Raw genomic sequence first — 20,408 nt, forward strand, 5'->3', positions numbered from 1 at the left:
GAGAGTTTATTGGTGTTTATCTTCTTGCCTCAGGGATGAATCACAAGTGTTCTCAAAATAGTCCATGTATCTTTTATTCTTTTCCCCCAGAAAGGCTTAAGCCATCTACTTTCCCAGGCGGCACTAGCGGTAAATAGCCTGCCTGCCAATGCAGGAGGTGTAAGAGAAGTGGGTTCAATCCCTGGGTTGGGAAAATTCCTTGAAGGAGGGCCTGCAAGCCACTCCAGTATCCTTGCCTGGAGAATCCTGTGGACAGAGGAGGCTGGCGGGCTACAGTCCATGGGGTCACAAAGAGTCAGACAAGACTGAGTGACTTAGCACACATGCCCTATAGCTTTACTGAAGTTGCCTAATTATGAGCTGTTTAAGAAGAAGAAACATTGCTTATTTATTTCTGTGTCTCCAGGGACAGAAAGCAATAGGAGCGCAGCAGATATTTATCAAACGACTGATAATGGGTGTATCTTACCACTTGAATTTATGCTTCAAGTACAGAAAACTGCACTGTTATTCTTCTGTCCCTGAGAAAGATGTTCAAATTGAATTATTTCTGTTTAAAATGATTTATTAATTTCCCTAAAAATTACTGTTAAATTCTCATTTTTAATTTTTTTTCTGCTTCATTTGGCACTGTATATTTTAATTGCCTTTCACAATACCACATAACTGAACTAAGTACAGGCAACATTCTCCTCAATACCACCCCTTCTAAAGCAACTGGTGACTGAATATTTTAAGAAATATTCTGAGAGACTTTGAAAAATATTTCTCTCTATATTCTTTTCGAGTCCTAAGGAATTCCAGCCAAAAAAACAAATCTTTTTGTTTTGTCTATTTTTTTTTCCTTTTCATTCATGAGGTACTAAATTAACTACCTTGTCAAATTTTAGATCATATCAGTTTATAACAAAGGTATCTCTCTGGTATCTTCTTTGTGCTCAGTTGTATCTGACTCTTTGCAACCCCATGGACTGTGGCCCACCAGGCTCCTCTGTCCATGGGATTTCCTAGGCAAGATTACTGGAACAGGTTGTCATTTCCTTCTCCAGGGAATCTTCCTGACCCAGGGACTGAACCTGCATCTCTTGTGTCTCCTGCATTGGCAGGGGAGTTTCTTGACTAATGCGCCACCTGGGAAGCCTCATATGTTCTTCATACTAGTTAGATAGATTTGCCCTTGCATTTATAACTCTATGATATATAAAATATAGGACCATCTTGGCTTATAACATTGGCCTTTTATCCTTATACTTACTCACCAGATTTCTTTGCACTTTGCTGTTTTAATAAATCCAGTGAAGCCCATTGTCAACGCAAAGAAAAAAAATGCACAACCACAAAGCTGAGAGTTATGTTTTATTAGGCAGACTTTCTCAGGACTTTGAGCCCGGGAGACAGAAGTCTCAGATCACTCTGAGGGACTGCTTTGAAGAGCCAGAATGTATGGGAGTTTTTGCAACAAAGGGCAGGGAGCCAGAACATCAAAAGATTATTGATAATTAAGGAAAACCAGACATCTCAAGTTAATGAAATCAGCCCTTTTCTGTGTATAGGAAAAGGAAAGGAAGGTGAAGTCGCTCAGTCTTGTCTGATTCTTTGCGACCCCATGGACCATAACCTACTAGGCTCCTCTGTCCATGGGATTTTCCAGGCAAGAGTATTGGAGTGTGTTGCCATTTCCTTCTCCAGGGGAACTTCCCAACCCAGGGATCAAACCCGGGTCTCCCACATTGCAGGCAGACGCTTTACTGTCTGAGCCACCAGGGAAGATGCAAAGTCTGGGCTTATTGCAGTCATTCCTTTAAGATGCACCTCAGCTATCTGGGGCCAGTATCCTGTGTTCCCTCATCCTGAGTTTCCTCAGAGTGCAGAGTCTGGCATGACTGTGGCGGTTGACAGTTGGATGGCAGGCATTCTTTGTTTTCATTCTGAGTTTCCTCAGGACTCTCCCTCCAGGTGGCTGTCATGTGATGGCTTGATGTCTGTAACATCTTTTCTTTAGTGATATGGTTTATGGTGTTAGTAGTTCACATCATTAACCTTGCTCTTTTGGAATTTTCATGTTTTCTTTATTGTGTATTAACATAGAGTATAACTTGAGTGGAAGAGTAAATTTCTTTATCTATCAATAGTAATCAATGAAATCATCAGACACTTTTAATACTTCAGCTTTGTTCCTGTTTTAAGTTTATCACCCTATTGCCCACCTTATGTAAACTAGAAGGAAAATAAAGGCAAGAAGATGATATAGTGAAAAAGGTAATATTTTGTGGACAAATATGAGAAGGACTTTCAGCTCTGGTGTTCCTTCCTTCATTCTGATGCCTGTGCTCTTCACTGAAGTGAGGTTTTTAGTTATGTCCTTCGCTCTTGCATTTTCTCATCTCAATTTACACAGTCAGAGCCATTCTGTTTTCCTACTAGTGGAAGTAATGATTGGCTTCCCAGGTGGCTCAGTGGTAAAGAATCCATCTGCCAGTACAGGAGATGCAAGAGATGCGAGTTCAATCCCTGGGTCGGGAAGATCCCCTGGAGAAAGGAATGGCTACACACGCCAGTATTCTTGCCTGGGAAGTGAGGAGATAAAATGAAGGTTAAGAAAACAGCACAGTCATGGCCTTCACAAAGTTTACCTTTTAATGGGGGGATGGGCACAGAGCAATAAACAGACAATTATAGCACAACTGGTAAGAACCGTGATAGAGAGGGGGATGGGGAGTACCAAGGAGAGACACCTATAGGGAGGGAGGAGATGCAAGTCCAGGAGGACCTCCTGGAGGAGGTACTAGTGAGCTGAGTTTATGGGATAATTACCTGTAGCTAGGGAAAAGGAGCATTCCTTTGAGATTCAGAGAATGCCTTAAACAGAGGCAAAATGCCAAGAAACAACTTGAGTTCCATGAACTGTGCAGGTCATTCCAGGTTGTTCAGCATGAAAGATGAACCAGAAAGGGACACTTTTCTAGATTTTTCCTTTCCTTTAATGACTGGAGTAGAATTATTGTTGTTGTTGTTCTGTCACTCAGTTGTGTTCAACTCTTTGTGACCCCATGGACCTCAGGACAACAGGTTTTCCTGTCCTTCACCACTGCCGGAACTTGCTCAAACTCATGTCTATTGAGTCAGTGATGCCATCGAACCATCTTGTCCTCTGTCATTCCCTTCTCCTTCCACCTTCCATCTTTCCCAGGATCAGGGTCTTTTCTAATGAGTCGGCTCTTCACATCAGGTGCCCAAAGTATTGGAGCTTCACCTTCAGCATCAATCCTTCCAATGAATATTCAGGACTGATCTCCTTTAGTATTGACTGCTTTGATCTCCTTGCAGTCCAAGAGACTCTCAAGAGTCTTCTCCAACACCACAGTTCAAAATCATCAATTCTTTGGTGCTCAGCCTTCTTTATGGTCCAATTCTTACATCCATACATGACTACTAGAAAAACCATAGCTTTGACTATATGAACCTTTGTCAGCAAAGTAATTTCTCTGCTTTTTAATATGCTGTCTAGTGTTTGTCATAGCTTTTCTTCCAAGAAGCAAATGTCTTTTAATTTCATGGCTGCAGTCACCATCTGCAGTGATTTTGGAGCCCAAGAAAATAAAGTCTGTCACTGTTTCCATTGTTTCCCCATCTATTTGCCATGAATTGATGGGACTGGATAATTAGAATAAACAGAACAAATCATTGAAACTACAATGAATGAAACAAATCACTTCTCTGACCAACCAAAGTTGAAAATACAAATTGTACACACTGAACTCACCAGTTATCACCAGTTGGAGACTGCTGCTGCTGCTGCTGCTGCTAAGTCACTTCAGTCATGTCCGACTCTGTGCGACCCCATAGGTGTCTATGGTTCCCCCGTCCCTGGGATTCTCCAGGCAAGAACACTGGAGTGGGTTGCTATTTCCTTCTCCAATGCATGAAAGTGAAAAGTGAAAGTGAAGTCTCTCAGCTATGTCCAACTCTTCGCGACCCCATGGACTGCAGCCTACCAGGCTCCTCCGTCCATGGGATTTTCCAGGCAAGAGTACTGGAGTGGGGTGCCATTGCCTTCTCCAAGTTGGAGACTAAATCCCCACAGATATTACCTTTATGTTTTATTCTGACATCTGTAATAGTTTTTCTTGTTTATGGCCTTGAATTGAAGATGGAGTGCTAGGGGCTTGTGGGCTTGGCTACACAAGGGGAGCAGCACTTTTCCAACTCAGCTTATATCCTATTTATTTCTATTCTTATTTTTTTTGATGCTTTAAAGCAACACAATCAATAACATAGTATAGATTGTATGACACGCCTAAAGAAAAGTAATGTAAAAAATTTGGGGGACTTAATTTTTTAACAGTTTATTTCATCTTCGTTATTTTAAAAAGTGGTCTCTCTGCTGTTTTTCAGAGCTCCTGTCATCTTTTCTTATGTTCTCTTTCCTATAACCATGCTTAGGACAGTCTTTTCCTGATTTCTGTTTAGGTTTTTTTTTTAGATTTCATTTAATCTTAAAAAGAGCCACTCTACATTTAAGATGTGTGTATATAAATCTAAGATATTTTCAACTACAAACAAGAGAGTTCCTCTGTCCATGGAGTTATCCAGGCAAGAATACTGGAGTGGGTAGCCATTTCCTTCTCCAGGGAATTTTCCTGACCCAGGGATCAAACCTGGGTCTCCTGTATTTCCAAAATTCCTTGTCTAATCCTCTGATGTCCCAACATAGACATAGAAAAGAATCGACCCTATGATACCTCTCTGGTTTATCTTTTTCTGCCCCAGGTTGCTTGAACAGCCATCTTTTTTTATGTGCCACCTGTGTGTTGACTTTGTTGAACATATCCTTGCCATCTTTACCTTGATCATTTAGAACTGGAGCACTTGGCCTCCACAGTTGCTGAAAGCCATAGAAAAGCAGGTGGTCTGCTACCTTATTAAAAAGGCCCTTTATAGTGTCTGGAATAAACAATCTAGATATTTGAGTTGTGCTGTAATTTTAGGAGAAACAAATCTGTCATTTGCTTTCTGTCCCTGTGTTCACCTTAGGGGATAGATCTCAGAAGGAATGTGTTCAGATCTGGACTAGTTTAGAACTTTATTCTTTTTTTTTTTTTTCATAAATGTATTCATTTTAATTGGAGGCTAATTACTTTACAATATTGTAGTTAAGTCATTATTAGAACCATGGTGGGATCTAAAATCCCTTTGCTATTATTCTCTTGGTAGAATCTATCACATGATATTTTTAGCAGTTGTTCTGGCAAAAGCAATGGAAAAAAGGAAGCTAATATATGCAGGGCTCTCTAAAAATAACTTATAATAGATGTTAGATAGTTGTTGTTAGTGTGTTCAGTCTCATCTGACTCTTGGGACCTCATGGACTGTAGCCCACCAAGCTCCTCTATCCATGGAATTTTCCAGGCAAGAGTACTGGAGTGAGTTGGCACAACCTACTCCAGGGCATCTTCCTGACCCAGGAATCGAACCCACATCTCCTGCACTGGCAGGTGAATTCTTTACCACCGAGCCACGTGGGAAGTGAGTTGAGCTTATTATACGGTCAGCAATGCACCTTTTATATGAAGAAGCATTTGGCATCAGTGGAAAGCCGGAGCTGAAAGCAGTGGGCTCATTTCCACAGCTAGAGTGTGTGTGCAGAATTGTTGAAATTGTGTCTCTGCTATAGGGCAGAAGCATTTCTAAAATGACAAAAGCATTCGTTACTTATGGCCCACTGTTCAATGTTTGATACATGAATACCATGACTTTGTTTTATGTGAGGATGGCAAAAATCTTCCCACTATGAACCCAGCAAAATTTTGAGCTGAGAACATCTTCTCTGGTCTATTTGTAACCAGTGGAACAAATTTCATGGTAATTAAAAGTCAGACCATATATTGAATTTTAAAAATTTATTTATTTGTAATTGAAGGATAATTGCTTTACAATATTGTGTTGGTTTCAGCCATACATCAGTATGAATCAACCATAGGTACACATATGTCCACAGCTTCCTGAACCTTCCTCCCACCTCCCATCCCATCCCACCCCTCTAGGTTGTCGCAGAGCACCAGTTTGAATTCCCTGAGGCATACAGTAAATAGTGTATATGTTTCCATACTTCTGAGTCTGTTCATCCCACCATACCCCACTCCCAACATTGTTCATAAGTCTGTTCTTTACATCTGCATCTCCAGTGCTGCCCTGTGAATGTGGTCATCAGTACCATCTTTCTCAAGTCCGTATGTATGTGTTAATATACTTTGTATTTTTCTCTTTCTGACTTGCTTCGCTCTGTACAAGAGGCTCTAGGTTCATCCACCTCATTATCACTGACTCACATTCCTTTTTCTGACTGAGTAATGCGTTGTATATATGTACCACAGCTTCTTTATCCATTCCTCTGTCGATGGGCATCCGGTTGCTTCCATGTCCAAGCTATTGTAAATAGTGCTGCAATGAACACTAGGGTACATGTGTCTTTTTCAATTATGATTTTCTCAAGGAATATATCCAGTAGTGGGATTGTTGGGTCACACAGTAGTTTTATTCCTAATTTTTTAAGGAATCATCATAGTGTTTTCCTCAGTGGTTATATCAATTTACATTCCCACCAATAGTGCAAGAGGGTTCTCTTTTCTCCATATCTTCTCCAGCATTTACTGTTCGTATGTTTTTTGATGATGGCCATTCTGATGGTGTGAGGTGATATCTCATTGTACTTTTGATTTGCATTTCTCTAATAATGAGCAGTGTTGAGCATCTTTTCATGTATTTGTTAGCCATCTATATGTCTTCTTTGGAGAAATATCTGCTTAAGTCTTTTGCCCACTTTTTGATTGTGTTGTTTGTTTTTCTGGTATTGAGTTGCATGAGCTACTTGTATATTTTGAAAATTAACCCTTTGTCCGTTGTTTCATTTGCTATTATTTTCTCCCATTCTGAGGGTTGCCTTTGCACCTAGTTTATAGTTTCCTTTGCTCTACAAAAGTTTTTTAAGTTTAATTGTGTCCCACTTGTTCATTCTTGTTTTTATTTCCAGTACTGTAGGTTTGGGTCATAGAGGATCTTGCTGTGATTTATGTCACAGAGTGTTCTGCCTATGTTTTCCTCTAAGAGTTTTATAGTTTTTGCAGACCATATACTGATTTTTATTTTCTCAGTCTTACTCTGTTATATGACATTTTAGGATACAGAGTAGATGTTCTTGCTTTTAGTAGGTTTTCAATAAGCAATGCTGCTGGATCAAACTGGGGTGTAAAGTGGATTCCACTATGTCTGCATTGAGACCCTTGTAACTATATAAAATTTAGTATCAGTGTTTAGAGATTTATGAGTTTCAAAAGCTTAGAATGTATAGCATGAAAGTTAGATTGGAGACATTATTGGGAATTCTGGGAGGTAGATCAAGTGGCCGGATTTTTTGTTTATTATTTGCCTCAAGCGTTTTCCTTAAAAACTAGCAGCATTTTCACACGGTCTTGGACCTTGTGTCTGGGGTGGTCACAGGAGAATTCTGGAGCACATTAATCATACTATCCTTGCTTTCTACTTAGGTTATTTCAACAAAGGTTTATATTTAGAATACATTGAAGAGCATTAAAATGAAAACAGGAGAATCAAAAGTTGAAGGACTGGTTTTGAGATAATAAAATAAGGAATATTATATTTTGCAACCTAATTAAAAGTATAAATCTTCTAAAAATAATTATTGTTTTATTAAAGGCAAGAAAAACCCAAGGATTTTTACCATGGTTTGGAAGATACAAAGATTCTGTGTAATCTGGGAAAAAAAAAAAAAAAAACACAGAGGTTAATAAGCAGTACATGTACTAAATATAGATAACCCAAGTAATTGAATATTTACTTAGATTACAAAGGGAAAATTTGGACAGAGGCTGAGTTTTTAATCTTACTATAAAAAGATTCATTTATATTCCTGACCATGTTAGTTATATTAGAATTCCTAATATCTTATAAATGATTTAACTTGACTTACAATATATTGAATTGCCTACATATATATATTTTTTCTTTTCCAAGTCTATTGCAATAGAGGTTTTAGTAAAATTCTTACATCTTTGAAATATTGTCACTTTAAAGATGAATTAAATACCATAGTTTCTTTCATGGGTTGTAGGTTTCTGTATTTCATATAAAAAGAACTATGTCTGATAAGGGCAAATATCCAAATTATGTAAAGAATTCCTACAACTCAAAAACAACAACAAAAAAATCTGATTGAAAATGGGCAGAGGATATGAATAGATGTTTTTCCAAAGAAGACATAAAGGTGGCCATCAAGTACATGAAAAGTTACTTAACATCACCAATCATGAGGGAAATGCAAATCAAAACCACAGTGAGATATCATCTCACATCTGTTAGAAAGGGTATCAAAAATACAAGATCTAACAAGTATTATCGGCAAGGATGTGGAGAATAGGAAACTTTTGTGCACTGTTGATGGCAATGTTAACTGGTACTGCCACTATGGAAAACAATATGGAGATGTCCTAAAAAACTAAAAAAAGAACTACCATACGCTCCATCATTGCCTCTTCTGTGTATTTATCCAAAGTAAATGAAAAGATTAATTCAAAAAGATACATGCGTCCCAGTGTTCATTGCAGCATTATTTTCAGTGGACAAGGCATGGAAACAACCTCAGCGTCCACAGATGAATGGATAAAAAAATGTGATACACAGATCACACACACACACTGAATAGAATATTATTCAGCCATAAAAAAGAATGAAAGCTTGCCATTTGTGGATAGAGCTTGAGGGCAATATGCTAAGTGAAATATCAGACAGAGAAAGACAGCTACTGTATTTCACCTATATGTAGCATCTGAAAGCAAACCAAAGCATAACAAATTTAAAAAAAAAAAAAAAAACTCATAGATACAAAGACAGATTGGAGGTTTCCAGAGATGAAGGACAGGGGATGGGAGTGAAGGTATCAAAACATGCAGATTTTTATTTATAAAATAGTTTTGAGGACATAATATGCAGCATGATGATTATAGTTAATAATACTGTTTTGCGTGTTTGAAAGTTCCTGAGAGAGATTTTTAAAGTTCTCATCGCAAGAAAAAATTTGTGATTATGTATGGTGACAGATGTTAACAAGACTCATTGTGGTAATCATTTAACAATATATACAAACACTGAGTCATTACACTGTATACTTGCAACTAGTATATTATGTCAATTATAATTCACCAAAATGAGAAAGTGTAATTAGCCTTAAATATGGTCTGTGATATAATCTGATTCATAAGACTTAAAGGTCATGTTTATGGCAAAAATATAATCCTTTGGGACATACAATACTGGATTTAAAATATTGTCTCTCAATGTACTAGAAATATACTACTGTTTTCTGGTTTCTATTGGTGTTTTTATCTTCCTTCATAGCTCAGTGGGTAAAGAATCTGCCTGAAATGGCAGGAGACCCAGGTTGATTCCTGGGTTGGAAGATGCCCTGGAGTAGAAAATGGCAACTCACTCCAGTATTCTTGCCTAGAGAATCCTGTGGACAGGCAGGCTACAGTCCACATGGGACTGCAAGAATCGGACACTACTTAGTGACTAAACCACATTGGTGTTTTTAAAAAGTGCACATTCTAGATAACACTTACAGGAAATAGAGAAGTGTACTGGGAGCTTTGAATCTGGCTATTGAAGAATGAGATGTTTGCTATCAAGGTTTCTGATGTACTTTTTTTGAAATTTTAATTGGAGGCTAATTACTTTACAATATTGTAGTGGTTTTTGCCATACATTGACATGAATCAGCCACGGGTGTACATGTTTTCCCTATCCTGAACCCCCCTCCCACCTCCGTCCCCATCCCATCCCTCAGGGTCATCCCAGTGCACCAGCCCTGAGCACCGTCTCATGCATCAAACCTGGACTGGCAATCTGTTTCACATATGATAATATACATGTTTCAATGCTATTCTCTCAAATCATCCCACCCTCGCCTTATCCCACAGAGTCCAAAACACTGTTCTATACATCTGTGTCTCTTTTGCTGTCTCACATATAGGGTCATCGTTACCATCTTTCTAAATTCCATATATATGTGTTAGTATACTGTATTGGTGTTTTTCTTTCTGACTTATTTCACTCTGTATAATAGGCTCCAGTTTCCTCCACCTCATTAGAACTGATTCAAATGTACTCTTTTTAAAGGCTGAGTAGTATTCCATTGTGTGTATGTACCACAGCTTTCTTATCCATTCGTCTGCTGATGGGTGTCTAGGTTGCTTCCATGTCCTGGCTATTATAAACAGTGGTGCGATGAACATTGGGGTACATGTATCTCTTTCAATTCTGGTTTCCTCGGTGTGTATGCCCAGCAGTGGGATTGCTATTTCCAGTTTTTTAAGGAATCTCCACACTGTTTTCCATAGTGGCATTCTCCATAGTTTGCATTCCCACCAACAGTGTAAGAGGATTCCCTTTTCTCCACACCCTCTCCAGCATTTATTGTTAGTAAACTTTTGGATGGCAGCCATTATGACTGGTGTGAGATGGTACCTCCTTAACAATGATAATGTCCAGACTGAACCACTGAGAATGATGGTTGCAGAATGGATGAATAGTTCCTCATTTTAATACTCAGAAATATATATGTATGTGTGTATATATGTGTATGTATATATATTTATCCAAGTAATACATGTGGTACAGGCTTATTGGGTTCCCAGATGGTGCTAGTGGTAAAGAACCTGCCTGCCAATGCAGAAGACACAGATTTTATCCCTGGGTCAGGAAGATCCCCTGGAGGAGGGCATGGCAAATCACTCCAGTATTCTTGCCTGGAGAACCTCATGGACAGAGGTGCCTGGCAGGCTACAGTCCATAGAGTTGCAAATGGTCAGACACAACTGAAGTGACTTAGCACACAAGCATTCACAGGCTTTTGGAACTCTGAAATGTTGAAAGGTGTTTAACTCTATACATTGGAGAGACCTGGGCCACATTCCAGGCTGGGTCTTATTAAAGTCTTACATCCACTTCAATATCAAAGTCTGTTTTTAGTTAGCTTTATTGGGAAACTGGAGCCAAATTATCATAGATACTTGACTGGTGATTGACGTGATATTTTTGTTGTTCACTAAATTTTGATGTATTTCTCTTACATTCATTGCCCAACAGCAGTGGAGATAAAACCTTGCCCTGAAATATAGGGCTTGGTAGTGCAGCAGGAATGCTGGCCTCATAAAAGGTGTCTCAAGTATTACCTTAATATCTAGTCTTACACTTTTTCATTTAATCTTTTAAAATCCTTAATGATGTGACCATGTTGCTTTTCCCCTAATCACTGCCCATCCACCCAAAATATTCAGTTTGTTCCATAGTCTCCCTGTTCTGCTTCTAATAACATATGGTTTCAGGAAAGTGTGTTATTGACTTAGTGGCACTGAAGTATGAATAATATTTGAATTTTAATAGATCTTAAACCAGGAATAAACCTTTTGACATTTAAGAAATAAGTCACTTTTGGTAGTAGGGTCATTTAGAACCTTTAATATAACATATCAGTTGTCACATACAATGTAAGTGGGTAAAGTTGACTAAGAGTGATTGGAAGAAATTCAGAAATATATTTTTTCAAAGTAAGTATGATATATAAATCCATAGATTTTCATCTATAGTTATAAATACATATACTATAAGAAAATCTTTAGAAGGGAAAAGAATTATTAGGCAGTATATCAGAGAACCACAGCGGCCACTTTATGAATTGGAATTTGATGTATCACTTTTTAATTTAATAAAGACTGATGTCCCAGAAGCTACTGAAAAAAATAAAGTGTATGGAGAAAATTCTTAGGAACTCAAATACACTGTGGGTTATAATAAAAATTTTTCATCAAATAAATAATTAGAATGGTAGCCTGATTAATGATTTTGTTAATTGATCTTTATCTAATGGACATATCTTTATAATATGACTATTAACCTTGATTTTTCTCTCCTTTTCCAGTGTTAAAGAATCCAGTGTGTAAATTATACAGATTTCCCACTTCTGACAATAAGTGGATGCAAATCCGGGAGCAGATGTCAGAGAGCATACTTTCTTTTCATATTCCTAAGGAATTGATCTCTCTTCAAATCAAAGAAGATTTGTGTAGGTAAGAGAATATGGTTTATGATCATCTCTTACATTAATTACTTTTTCTATAAAACATTTTCTCTTTTTTTATTTTAGTCTTCTTTTAAATTTTTATTTTACATTGGACTGTCACTGATTTACAAGATTGCGTTAGTTTCTGGTGTACAGCTAAGTGATTCAGTTATACATATGTGCATGCATGGTAAGTGGCTTCAGTTGTATTTGACTCTTTGCAACGCTATGGACTGTAGCCCACCAGGCTCCTTTGTCCACGGGATTTTCCCAGCAAGAATACTACAGTGGGTTGCTATGCCCTGCTCCAGGGACTCTTCCTGACTTGAGAATCAAACCTATGTCTCCTGCAGCTCCTGCATTACTGCTGAGTCACTGGGGAAGCCCCTATATACATATACATCTATTCTTTTTCAGATTCTTTTCCCATATAGGTTATTACAGAATACTGAGTACAATTCCCTGAGCTCTACAGTAGGACCCTACTGCTTATTCATTTTATACACCCAAGTGTGTATCTGTTAATCCCAAACTCCCAATTTATCACACACCTCACCTTTCCCCTTTGGTAACCATAGTTTGTTTTCTAAGTTTGTAAGTCTTTCTGTTTTATAAGTAAGTTCATTTATATTATTTTTCTAAGATTCTGAATATAAGCAGTATAATATATTTGTCTTTCTCTGTCTGACTTATTTCACATCATAAAGTATGATGGTAATATAAAAATCAAGACTGGCGTTGTCCAGTATGTTTGGCTGCTAGAACTGTTAATCGCTTGCAATATGAATAGTTCAATTTGGGATGTTACATATGTGTAAAATACAAACCAGTTTTTGAATTCTTCACACACAAATGAAAAAGATCAATTTCATAATGAAATGTTAAATAACATTTTGGCTAAATTGGTGTTAAATACAATATATTATTAATTTTATATGCATCTCTTTTTGCTCTTTAAATATGACTACTGAGCACTTGAAAATTTGTCATCACATATGTGATCCTCATTTATAGCTTACATGACACCTTTTTTTAATTTAATTTTTTTATTGAAGGATAATTGCTTTACAGAATTTTGTTGTTTTCTGTCAAACCTCAACCTGAATCAGCCATAGGTATACGTATATCCCCTCCCTTCTGAACTTCCCTCCCATCTCCCTCCCCATCCCACCCCTCTAGGCTGATACAGAGCCCCTGTTTGAGTATCTTAGCCATACATCTAATTCTCATTGGACTCTTGAGAGTCCCTTGGAGTGCAAGGAGATCCAACCAGTCCATTCTGAAGAAGATCAGCCCTGGGATTTCTTTGGAAGGAATGATGCTAAAGCTGAAACTCCAGTACTTTGGCCACCTCATGCGAAGAGTTGACTCATTGGAAAAGACTCTGATGCTGGGAGGGATTGGGGGCAGGAGGAGAAGGGGACCCGACAGAGGATGAGATGGCTGCATCGATGGCATCACTAACTCGATGGATGTGAGTCTGAGTGGACTCCGGGAGTTGGTGATGGACAGGGAGGCCTGGCGTGCTCCGATTCATGGGGTCGCAAAGAGTCGGACACGACTGAGCGACTGATCTGATCTATTTTACATATGGTGATGTAAGCTTCCATGTTACTCTTTCCATACATCTCACCCTCTCCTCCCCTCTCCCCATGTCCATAAGTCTGTTCTCTATGTCTCTTTCTCCACTGCTGCCCTGTAAGTAAATTCTTCAGAACCATTTTTCTAGAGTCCATATATTTGTGTTAAAATACAATATTTATCTTTCTCTTTATGACTCATTTAACTCTGTATAATAGGTTCTGTGTTCATCCACCTCATTAGAACTGACTCAAAGGTGTTCCTTTTTATGGCTGAGTAATATTCCCTTGTGTATATGTACCACAACTTCTTTATCCAGTCATCTGTCAATGGACATCTAGGTTGCTTCCATGTTCTAGCTATTGTAAATAGTGCTGCAATGAACAATGGGGTACATGTATCTTTTTCAATTTTGGTTTCCTCAGGGTATATGCCTAGGAGTGGGATTGCTGGGTCATATGGTGGTTTTATTCCTAGGTTTTAAAGGAGTCTCCATACATCTTCCATAGTCATTATATCAATTTACATTCCCACAAATAGTGCAAGAGCATTCCCTTTTCTCCACACCCTCTCCAGCATTTATTATTTGTAGACTTTTTGATGATGGCCATTCTGAGCAGTGTGAGGTGATATCGCATTGTTTTGATTTCCTTTTCTCTAACAATGAGTGTTGTTGAGCATCTTTTCATGTGTTTGTTAGCCATCTGTATGTCTTCTTTGGAGAAATGTCTGTTTAGGTCTTTTGCCCATGTTTTGATTGGGTTGTTTGTTTTTCTGGTATTGAGTTGTATGAACTGCTTGTATGTTTTGGAAATTAATCCTTTGTCAGTTGTTTCATTTGCTATTATTTTCTCCCATTCTGAAGGTTGTCTTTTCACCTTGCTTATAGTTTCCTTTGCTGTGCAAAAGCTTTTAAGTTTAACCAGGTCCCACTTATTTACTTTTATATTTATTTCCATTACTCTAGGAAGTATGTCATAGAAGATCTTGCTTTGATTTATGTCATTGGGTGTTCTGCCTATGTTTTCCTGTAAGAGTTTTATAGTTTCTGGTCTTACATTTAGGTCTTTAATCCATGTTGAGTTTATCTTTGTGTATGGTGTTAGGAAGTGTTCTAATTTCATTCTTTTACATGGAGCTGTCCAGTTTTCCCAGCACCATTTATTGAAGAGGCTGTCTTTGCCCCATTGTATATTCTTGCCTCCTTTGTCAAATATAAGGTAACCATAGGTGCATGGGTTTATTTCTGGGCTTTCTATCTTGTTCCATTGGTCTGCATTTCTGTTTTTTATGCCAGTACCATACTGTCTTAAAGACTTTGGCTTTGTAGTATAATCTGAAGTCAGGAAGGTTGACTCCTTCAGCTCCATTCTTCTTTCTCAGGACTGCTTTGGCTATTCGGGGTCTTTTGTGTTTCCATATGAGTTGTGAAATTTTTTCTTCTAGTTCTGTGAAAAATGTCTGGTAATTTGATTGGTATCACATTGAATCTGTAGATTGTGCTTGGTAATATAGTCATTTTTACAATATTGATTCTTCCTACCCAGGAACATTGGATATCTCTCCATCTGTTTGTTTCATTTTTGATTTCTTTCATCAGTGTCTTATAATTTTCTATGTACAGTTCTTTTGTCTCCTTAGGTAAGTTTATTCCTAGATATTTAATTATTTTTGTTGCAATGGTGAATGGGATTGATTCCTTAATTTCTATTTCTGATTTTTGATTGTTAATATATAGAAATGCAAGTGATTTCTGTGTATTGATTTTGTATCCTGCAACTTTGCTAAATTCACTGATTAGCTCTAGTAATTTTCTGATACTATCTTTAGGGTTTTTTATGTACAGTATCATGTCATCTGCAAACAGTGAGAGCTTTGCTTCTGATCTGTATTCCTTTTATTTCTTTTTCTTCTCTGATTGCTGTAGCTAGGACTTCCAGAATTATTTTGAATAATAGTGGGGAAAGTGGGCACCCTTTTCTTGTTTCTGATCTTAGGGGGAATGCTTTCAGTTTTTTACCATTGAGAATAATGTGTACTGGAGGCTTATCATATATGGCCTTTACTATGTTGAGGTAGGTTCCTTCTATGCCCATTTTTTGAAGAGTTTTAATCATAAATGGGTGCTGAATTTTGTCAAAGGCTTTTTATGCATGTATTGAGATTATCATATATTTTTTACATTTCAGTTTGTTACTATGGGGTACCACATTGATTGATTTATGTATATTGAAGAATCCTTGCATCCCTGGAATAAAGAAAGACAGTGAAAATGAAGTTGCTCAGTCGTGTCTGATTCTTTGCAACCCCATGGACTGTAGCCTATCAGGCTCCTCCATCCATGGGATTCTCCAGGCAGGAATACTGGAATGGGTTGCCATTTCCTTCCCTGGAATAAACCCAACTTAATCATGGTGTATGAGCTTTCTGATGTGTTGCTGTATTCTGTTTGCTAAAATTTTGTTGAGGATTTTTGCATCTATTTTCATCAGTGATACTGGCCTATAGTTTTCTTTTTTGTGTTGTCTTTGGTTTTGGTATCAGGGTGATGGTGGCCTCATAGAATGAGTTTGGAAGTGTTCCTTCCTCTGCAGTTTTTTGAAAGAGTTTTAGAAGGACAGACATCAGCTCTTCTCTAAATGTTTGATAGAATTCTCCTGCGAAGCTGTCTGTTCCTGGGCTTTTGTTTTTTTGGGAGATTTTTGATCACAGCTTCAATTTCAGTGCTTGTAATTGGGTTGTTCATAATTTCTATCCTCCTGATGCAGTCTTAGAAGATTGAACTTTTCTAAGAATCTGTCCATTTCTTCCAGGTTATCCATTTTATTGCCATATAGTTGTTTATAATAGTCTCTTATAATCCTTTGTATTTCTACATTGTCTGTCGTAACCTCTCCTTTTTCATTTCTGATTTTGTTGATTTGATTCTTCTTTCTTTTTCTTGATGAATCTGGCCAAAGGTTTGTCAATTTTTTTTATCTTCTCAAAGAATGAGCTTTTATTAATCTTTACTATTGTTTCTTTCATTTATTTCTGCTCAGATCTTTATGATTTCCTTCCTTCTACTAATTTTGGTGTGTTTTTTTTGGTTGTTGTTGTTATTCTTCTTTTTCCAGTTCTTTTAGGTGTAAAGTTAGGTTGTCTATTCATTGTTTGTCTTCTTTCTTGAGGTAGGATTGTATTGCTATAAACTTCCCTCTTAGAACTGCTTCTGCTGCATCCCATATGTTTTGAGTTGTCATGTTTTCATTGTCATTTGTTTCTAGAAATTTTTTTTTTCTCCCTTATGATTTCTTCAGTAACCTTTTGGTTATTTAGAAATGTCTTGCTTAATCTCCATGTGTTTGTGTTTCTTTTTTTTTTTTAAGTTTTTTTCTTGTAATTGCTATCTAGTCTCATAACGTTGTGGTCAGAGAAGGTGCTCGATACAACTTCAACTTTCTTAAATTTACTAAGGTTTGATTTGTGACCCAGGCTGTGGTCTATCCTGGAGAATGTTCTTTGTACATACATAATATACCTGAGAAGGTGTATTCTTCTGCATTTGGGTGGAATTTCCTGAAGATATCAATGAGATCTATCACATCTAATGTATCATTTAAGACTTGTGTTTCCGTATTAATTTTGTTTTGATTTTAGTTGGACTGTTTTGACTTTGCTTATGGGTATATATGCATATGTGTACATTCCATTATTTTAATTATCATTTGCCTGATTTTTTAACTGCCATATGTTTGGGGTTCATCTTTGGTTTCTCATTTTTGGGTATTTGCTTTAATCTCACTTAATACCATAAAAAACCACTTGCGGAATCTTCGTTCCTGACCAGAGATCAAGCCCTGAGCCTTTGGAGTGGGAGCACTGACTCCAAGACCCTAGACTACCAGAGAGCTAACCCTAGGGAGTATCAGATAGTGAGAAATGACACAAAAGAAACCACTTGAACACAAGACCTGGCATCATCACAACACCAGTAGCACCCTGCACAGGACCCTTCATCTAAACAACAAATAAACAAACAAAAATGCAAACCCAATCATCAGCAGACAGGATTACCACCTCACTCAGTCTTGCACTTCGGAGGAAAAACAAGCAAACAAACAAACAAACTCAGCACAAATCTCACCCTATAAGAAGCTTACACAAACCACTGGGCCAACCTTAGAGGGGCAGAAACCAAAAGGAAGAAAGAATTCAGCCTTGAAGCCAGGGAAAAGGAGACCTCAAACACAATAAGCAAAGTCAAAACAGTCCAACTAAAATAAAGTACAGTAGATTGACTTGGCAAACAAAGGAAATCAAAAATTATATTTACCAGTTAAAAACAAAACTAACTAAAGCACAAACTGGAAAACAAAACTAAAGCAAAGTGCCAACTGGGAAATAAAGCAATGAAAACAAAACTAACAAGAAAGAATAGATATCCAAAGTTAAATAGAGGCAGATAAAAAAGATTTATATACATTAAAGATTAACTGAAAGGGGAAAAGAACATAGGAAAAGTAAACAAAGGAATAAATGTATAAAAATAATAATAGATTTAAAAAAATTTTTAAAGAGAAAATTTAAAGAAAAAAGAAAAGGAAAACTCCGCAGAACTGTAAATGCTCAATGTAGAGGCAGAGGTTTATAACAACAATAAAAAAATGTGACTGAGGAAAAAAAAAAGCTCAAAAGATTAATTAGATTTCATAGTGCAAATAAAATCAACAACTACAACAGAAAGGGGGAAATAAAAGGAAAAAGAAAGAAAAAAAAAATCCAAAAGAATCTACACAACAAGTCAAAACATAAGAAGAATAAATGTTTTTCTTGAGTCACTGCTGTGAGAGTCCTTCCCCTCGCTGGGAGTCACCGTCCACCTCACCTCCCTAGGATGCCCTCCAACACTGTGCTGGTCTCTGGACTTGTTGTGGGGGCAGCTCAGACTCTAGTCTGGTCCTACTCCTGTGTGTTCTTGCCTCCAATGTCCACAGCTATCAGAACTAGTGTGTTTTCTTTTGTGGGAGCTTTCAATGTCCTTTTATATATTCCATAGACGGAGTCTGCCTAGTTTATCATTTGGATTTAATCTGCGGCTTGTACAGCTGGTGGGAAGGTTTTGGCTCTTCTTCCTTAGCCACACTGCCTTGGGTTTCAATTGTGGTTTTATTTCCACCTCTGCCTCTGGGTTGTCCACTGGGGTTTGCTCCTGAGGCTGCCCTGGAGGTCTTGGGTTTGCCCCTGTGAGGGCCAGGTATGGAGGTGGTGCAGCTGCTTGGGTCGCAGGGTATCTGGCAGCACCAGGTACTCAGGGGAGTTGGCTGCTAGGGCAGCAGGAGATATAGTGGTCTAGAAGGGTATGGCAACCAGTATTGGCCAATATGCTCCAGTATTCTTGCCTGGAGAACCCCTCTCCCTGACAGAGAAGCCTGGCAGGCCACAGTCTACAGGGCTGCAAAGAGTTGGACGCAACCAAAGCGACCCTGCATGCATAAAGTTTTGTTTTGTTTTTTTTTTTTTTTGCCTATGGCAGCTCTGCCCCCATGAGAGTTGAGTGTGAAGGTGGTGTGGCTGCTTGGCTTGTGGGGACCCTGGCAGAGCAAAAGTTATGGCCCTATCAGAATCTTTTTTCAAGCCTCTTGTAGCTGGCTATCAGAAGGCTCCTTTGGCCAGTCTTTCTCTGTTGCTCCGCTTATTCAGGCACTTAAAGGGAGGGCTCCTTTGCCTGGGGTCCTTCTCTGTTGTTCACCATTTCAGGCACAGAGAGGGGCTCCCCTACCTGGGGTCCTACTCTATAGATTGGCACATCAGTCACTTAAAGGGGCACCCTGGGTGGGGTCCTGCTCTGTAGATGGGCCTGTCAGGCACTTAAAGGGGCACCCTGGGTGGGGTCCTACTCTGTAGATTGGCCTGTCAGGCACTTAAAGAGGCACCCTGGGTGGGGTCCTACTCTGTAGATTGGCCTGTCAGGCACTTAAAGGGGCACCCGGGTGGGGTCCTACTCTGTAGCTCAGTACATCAGGCGTTTGACGTGCCAGCCTCTCTATTGTGCAGCTGCCGATGCTGGCCTGTGGGGAGAGAGGCTGTGGTGATGGCTCCACCCACTACGTGTGACTCAGCAGTATTGCCTTGCTTCCATGGCTGCCTGGCTTTCCACCACAGAAATTTTCCACCACAATCTCCTCCCTCACATCCCCTCAATCCATCTCTCCGCAGTCAACAGCAGCCTTTGCCCTGGGATTGCTCCACAATCCCTAAACTCCAGTTCCCAGCCACTGTGCCTTCCAGGGGACCTACATCCCTGTCCAGGGTATGACCTGCCTCCGTCCAGGGTATGCATGGTTGCAAGCAAGGACTGTCTGATTCTCATTCCATTTAGGCTGCCACAGGTCAGCTGTTTCACTCTCAGCCGTAAGTGTTTCTCCTCTGACTCAGACAATTGCCCCGCTGTGGGGATCAGACCCCTGTTTCAGTTCCCTCTCCTGCCGAGGGCAGGTCCGGTCCTACTGACACTCCTGTTTTTCCCCCTAGTTCCTTGTCCTACCGAGTTTTGTGTGGTTCTGTATGTTCTTTTCCACTGCTCAGGTACTCCTGTCTGCTCCCAGCTGGTGTTCTGCATGCGCTGTTGTGTCTGAAGATGTATTCCTAATGTATCCATGGAGAGAGGTGTACTCCACATCCACCTACTCTTCTGCCATCTTTTTCTCCCTAC

At 38.8% G+C, this 20,408-nt stretch overlaps 1 protein-coding gene across 9 annotated transcripts in view; it reads left to right on the forward strand.

Annotated features, from left to right (window-relative positions):
- Nucleotides 1-20,408, forward strand: part of INPP4B (inositol polyphosphate-4-phosphatase type II B) — an 855,034-nt gene that overhangs the window by 617,502 nt on the left and 217,124 nt on the right. For all 9 annotated transcript variants that reach the window (XM_055550389.1, XM_055550387.1, XM_055550386.1 and 6 more), the window contains one exon: nucleotides 11,993-12,140. In XM_055550389.1, coding sequence (XP_055406364.1) covers nucleotides 11,993-12,140 — 148 coding nt within the window. The remainder of the gene's footprint in view (nucleotides 1-11,992; nucleotides 12,141-20,408) is intronic.

The sequence above is a fragment of the Bubalus kerabau genome, chromosome 16 (assembly GCF_029407905.1).
Source record: "Bubalus kerabau isolate K-KA32 ecotype Philippines breed swamp buffalo chromosome 16, PCC_UOA_SB_1v2, whole genome shotgun sequence".
In the NCBI taxonomy this organism is placed as follows: domain Eukaryota; kingdom Metazoa; phylum Chordata; class Mammalia; order Artiodactyla; family Bovidae; genus Bubalus; species Bubalus kerabau.